General features: G+C 31.5%; 1 protein-coding gene across 39 annotated transcripts; it reads left to right on the forward strand.

Moving 5' to 3' along the window:
• Positions 1–360: 360 nt before the first annotated feature.
• On the forward strand, positions 361–4,778 carry LOC107954931 (uncharacterized). 39 transcript variants are annotated; one of them, XR_005915579.1, is made up of 11 exons: positions 385–848; positions 935–1,106; positions 1,253–1,299; positions 1,686–2,097; positions 2,270–2,351; positions 3,140–3,234; positions 3,314–3,433; positions 3,588–3,678; positions 3,769–3,884; positions 4,144–4,217; positions 4,462–4,778. XR_005915579.1 is itself a non-coding variant. In XM_041096495.1 (8 exons), exons 3-8 carry the CDS (start codon positions 1,265–1,267, stop codon positions 4,525–4,527), a joined length of 411 nt encoding a protein of 136 aa, XP_040952429.1. In that variant the 5' UTR covers positions 393–848; positions 935–1,106; positions 1,253–1,264; the 3' UTR covers positions 4,528–4,778. The 39 variants fall into 39 exon arrangements, 4 of the variants coding, with proteins under 4 accessions (XP_040952429.1, XP_040952430.1, XP_040952432.1 ...); XR_005915584.1 differs by lacking the exon at positions 3,588–3,678 and having other exon boundaries at positions 385–835; positions 1,686–1,706; positions 2,005–2,097; positions 3,830–3,884; XR_005915591.1 differs by lacking the exon at positions 2,270–2,351 and having other exon boundaries at positions 389–848; positions 1,686–1,706; positions 1,805–2,097.
• The last annotated feature ends 291 nt before the right edge of the window (positions 4,779–5,069 follow it).

Genomic DNA, 5,069 nt, shown 5'->3' on the forward strand with positions numbered 1-5,069 from the left:
TTGTTCAAAATGAAATAATTTTGCGGCGTTTTTGTGAAAAACGCCGCTAAAGGTAAGCAATAGCGGCGTTTTTATAAAAAACGCCGCAAAAAATAAATCAATTTATAAAAAATAAAATAAAAAATTTTTAGAATAGAAAAACGGCGTCGTTTTGTTCAAAATGAAATAATTTTGCGACGTTTTTACAAAATCGCAGCTAAAGGTAAGCAATATAAAAAACGCCGCAAAAATAAATCAATTTATAAAAAATAAAATAAAAAATTTTTAGAATGGCAAAATGATATCATTTTGTTTAAAATAAAAAAAATTTTGCCGCGTAACGCCACTAAAAGTAACAAAAAATATTTTCACTTAAAAAAAATAGCGCCATTTTATAAAACTCCTCCCACCCTCCGAAATCCCCAACTTTTCCCCCTAAAATCGGTATCCCTAAAAATTTTGTGTTGATTGACTAGATTTCTACTTTTCCCCCTAAAATCGGTATCCTCAAAACACCTAATTCTTACTGAGCAACCCCTAAAATCAGTTCTTAAATTTCATCTCCTCTTTCTTCTTCTTCTTCTTCTTCTTCTTCTTTTTATATCTTTCTTTCCTTCTTGTTTATATAGAGAGAGCTGAAGCCAGTTCTGGGTGGCTTCTTCACTCTCTTTTCCATGCCCCAAGATCTTTTTTTTTTTGTAAACAAACCAGCAAACCCAAACTCACAAGGGTTTTTTGTCTCTTCCTCCAACTTTAAATTTCAACTCCAAATATTGTAGGCGTTCTGTGATGCTTGTTCTTTGGTTTCTGTTCTTTTTAACTCCCTCGGTCTCGCCTTCAAATTCGTGGAGATGGAGTACGTTGCCAAGGTTTATTTGATTTCCCCCTCTCTATTTCGAACCAATCACTGAAACTTTAATTTATTAATTGATAATGGATGGATGGTTTAAATCAGGTAGGTAATCTTGTGGAAGCATCAAAGAGGTTTGCCACTTTAGAAAATATAGTTGATGCAGATGTACGTAATGGGCAGTGAAAAAACAGAGAAGCCCTTCGCGTGATCTGCGTCGTGTTAGACAGGGTCTTCACCTCGTACGAGCTTTATTTGAACAATTTTTGTCATCCAAGTACGTTATATGCCCTTCCATCTTTAACTCTTTATTTTTCTCTCGAGGGAATCCTGGTATTATCCTTGAATGCGAGCATCTCTAAGTGTTTGTTACCTCTTTTTGTTGTTTTCGCTGTTGTATGGATTACTCATTGAGAAACACAGCTTCAACAGCTTATGCTCAAATATGTGCACCGTATCACACATGGGCGGTAAGGACTGCTGTTTCTGCTGGAATGCATACACTTCCATCAAGAGAATAACTTTTGCTGAAACTATTTCTTAAAAAGGCAGAAAAGAATAAATTTAACTGATAATCATAACTGAAATGAAACCCATCATTTACTAACCTATATATATGATCTCAAGATTGAAAATTACATTTTAACTTATCATAGATGCTATGTTTTGATTTAGCATTCTTGTTTATCATGAAAAGAAATTGTCTGGAATTGTAATAGCAAAAATTGGAATTTTTTTTATTGTTGTCTATGTTTTACTTGTGAATTCTGATTGCAATGGTTTACCTTCCTTTGGTGTAAAATCTACTTGGCTATTAAAGTTTAGATGGATAGCTAATGCCTTTCTTGATTTTCAGGTTTGACAAGGAACTGAACAAGTAAGTTGCTATTAAAGTTATTAATTTAGAAGAATCGTAAGTGGATACCTTTGTTATATTTTCCTTGATTTATTCCTCATTAAAGTGTCTTGTAGCAGGTGCTTGCTATGAGCAGCAAAGTATGAATGAATGTGATTATCAACTTTACAAATATACATTGTAAATTTTAAAGTATGAATCGAGTTGCTATGAGCAGCAAATTTAGGGATAAAACAAGGTCACACCAAATTGCAATGAGCAGCAAAGAAAATTTTTTTAATTGCAGAAAACCAACTTCCCTTCTTTCCCATACTGCTAGAAAATTTAGGGACTGCACGACTTGTGGTTGATTTCGATAGGTGGTGGACTGGTGAGGAATCTGTGAATGTTCTCTTAGAAGCCGCAGGCCAAGGTAAAGTCTTCCCTTTCCAGATTCGGAACTTAATTTATTTATTTTTATTATTTTAGAATTTTTATATTTATAAATTTTTTCCTTATCCTAAAAAAATGTTTTTTTCTTGAAAATCACAAATTAATTTTATTAATTTAAGACAATCTAATAAGTTTATATTTGAATTTTTTAGACAACCGTATTTTCTTTTTCTATTTCCCTCACTTGGGTATGATAATGGTAGCAGTGAAGTAGAGGTTCTCACACTGAAAAAGGTGAATAAAATCGCAAGTTTCCCTCTCATTATCATTTCCCTAAAACGAAATCATTTTGACTTCTTTTTATGCAAGACTTTTGTGATACAATCCCATTTATCATTCATACATACCTACATGTATATATATATATTAGATTATATACATGCACGACATGAATGAAATTGATATAATAATTAAATATGGTGATACTTGAGTTATTAAAAACTATAATATTTTGAGTTTGAGTCCTATAAATATATTTTGAGAAATTATTTAGTCAATTGCTGGTGGAGTTTTTACAGCGTTGAAATGCTATCATGTGTCCTAAAGAAAATTAAAAATAAATTAAAACAAGCATGTGCCATGAACTAAATCTTTGCTTATGGAGTTTAAAAAATTCTCCTAGAAGTAGACAAAATGTTGACCCATATATTTTTAGATTTTATATGAAAATATAAAATTATCTTAATATCTATCACTTCATAAAAATAAAATTAACTTGATAAAATTTTAAATATTAGTATAGATATAAATATTTGTCGGTGAAAAAAAAAAGGACAACCTACAAAAGAAAAAAAATGCTACTATGTATAATTTAGGGATAAAACAACGTCACACTAAATTGCTATGAGCAGCAAAGAAAATTTTTTTAATTGCAGAAAACCAACTTCCCTTCTTTCCCATACTGCCATCATTACCGTGTCATCTAAATGTCATAATCTATTGGTTCCAACTCTTGATTGTTCTTAAATGTACTGTACTTTGTTTATAGTCAAATGTCTCATGATGGTTGCCTACTTGTGTAGGTCCAATCTACATCTGATGGAGCTGATTCCACTCTTTCAAACCCCCTGTGTGAGGAGTCTGCTCAAAATTCTTCAAAATACTCTAACAGACAGAGGTTTGCTTTTATTTTCACTTTGGACATTAACTGTATTGTTAATGATGCTGACAATTCTAGCTGGCTTTTCAATTGTTAGCATACATCCACCACCTGCCTTTGGCTCATCGCCTAATCTTGAAGCCCTTGCACTTGAAGCAAATAAGTCTAAGGATCAAGATGGAGATAGTTCTTTACTTGACAGTTCACATCTTTCCCGGTATTTAACTATTTATTTATGCCTTAACATGTCCTTAGGTGAGGGCTGATTGTTTATACAAAAATTTTGGTTAAGTTAGTGGTAGTTTGGTTTTTTTGGACTTGATCATCATATACTTTTTGAATATTATGTATTGGATCTTTAAATTATTTAGGAGTGCATTAACTGATAAGGTCCTGTCAAAGTTCAACTTTCTTACCTCAGAGCAATTCTTCACCACCATCTTTAGTTGACTTCAGTTTTAGGTGTGTTTTTGCAAGTTTATTCATCATATTTAGTTTTCATCTTCCTGCTTTACCATTCACATACCGATGCTTCTGTCATTTTTGGTGAAGCTTTATAAATACTTTCTATCCATTTCGATGGTGAAATTTACATTCGTTGGTGCTGATGCAGTCCTATGCATGAAGTTACATTTTCAACAGAAGACAAACCAAAACTTCTTAGTCAGGTATATGATAGGGAGCAGTACTCGAAGTACTTGTTCTTCATAAGCTTATTTCTTAAACAAAATAACTTATATTGTGTAGTAATTGATTGTGAGGTAGCTTTATAGGTATCTGAGTCTTTTTATACTAACTATTTATTGCAATTGGTTCCAAATATTTGGTGAATTCAATTATTAATTTGCACTGCTAGTTTCGTGGTGTTATATGCCTTTTGTGTTAGAATTTGAATTTTTCCCCCTAAACAATTTTCTCTATGTACAGGTTTGATTGTGGCATGTTTATGTATTCTATATATCAACTTCTATAGCAGAGGCTTAAGTCTTTGTTTTGAGCAGGTAAGTACATGGAACTATTTTTTATCCTTGTTGTTCATGTTTTATTTTGATTTTTCTGTGATTAAACTCTAGTACTCAGGGCAGTAGTTGTTGGGATGTAAAATCTGTTGTCTATCTGCCTAAATATATGACAAAAGGTAGAAGTACATATTGGAGATACTCTCACATGCACATTCATTCGTTTGAAACACGATATCTAGTTATTTATCTTTGAACTGAGTTGGATTTTTCCATGCTTATGTAGGAACACATGCCCTATGCCCTATTTTCGTTTAAGGACCGCCAAGGAAATTCTGAAACTGAAAGCTAATTGATCGGATGTGTATGCCGGCTTTCATCAACTACATTTGAAAGCCTTACTAGGAATTGAAATGGTGTGCAAAGAGATTGCTTCTTCTGATCTGATTTTTTCATATAAATATTGGACAAAGTATGGATATTTTACTGCTATTAGTAAAATAGGATTCTCTTCTTAGGATCTTAGTTTCTTCACTTGTATTAGACTCAACAATGGCTTGCATTGCATTGGTGTTAATTTTACCAAAATTTTGAGGTTTACAATTAACTATTTTTATTAATTATTTACGTTTTCTCACTTTTATTAATTATTATTATTATTTAAGCTTCCTTTATTTGCCTTCTTTTATCATTTTCATAGAAAATTTAATTTAAATAATATTTTTTATTTATTCTTAAAAGTATATTTAAAGTTCAAATTAAAAAAATAAAACATAATATAATATTTATCATAAAAATAAATATTATTTGATTAAAATAAATTTTTTGCATGATATGTTTTTAGCGGCGTTTTTGATAGAAGCGTCGCTAAAGATTTGTTCCATAGCGGCGTTT

Source organism: Gossypium hirsutum, chromosome D07, assembly GCF_007990345.1.
Source record: "Gossypium hirsutum isolate 1008001.06 chromosome D07, Gossypium_hirsutum_v2.1, whole genome shotgun sequence".
NCBI lineage: Eukaryota > Viridiplantae > Streptophyta > Magnoliopsida > Malvales > Malvaceae > Gossypium > Gossypium hirsutum.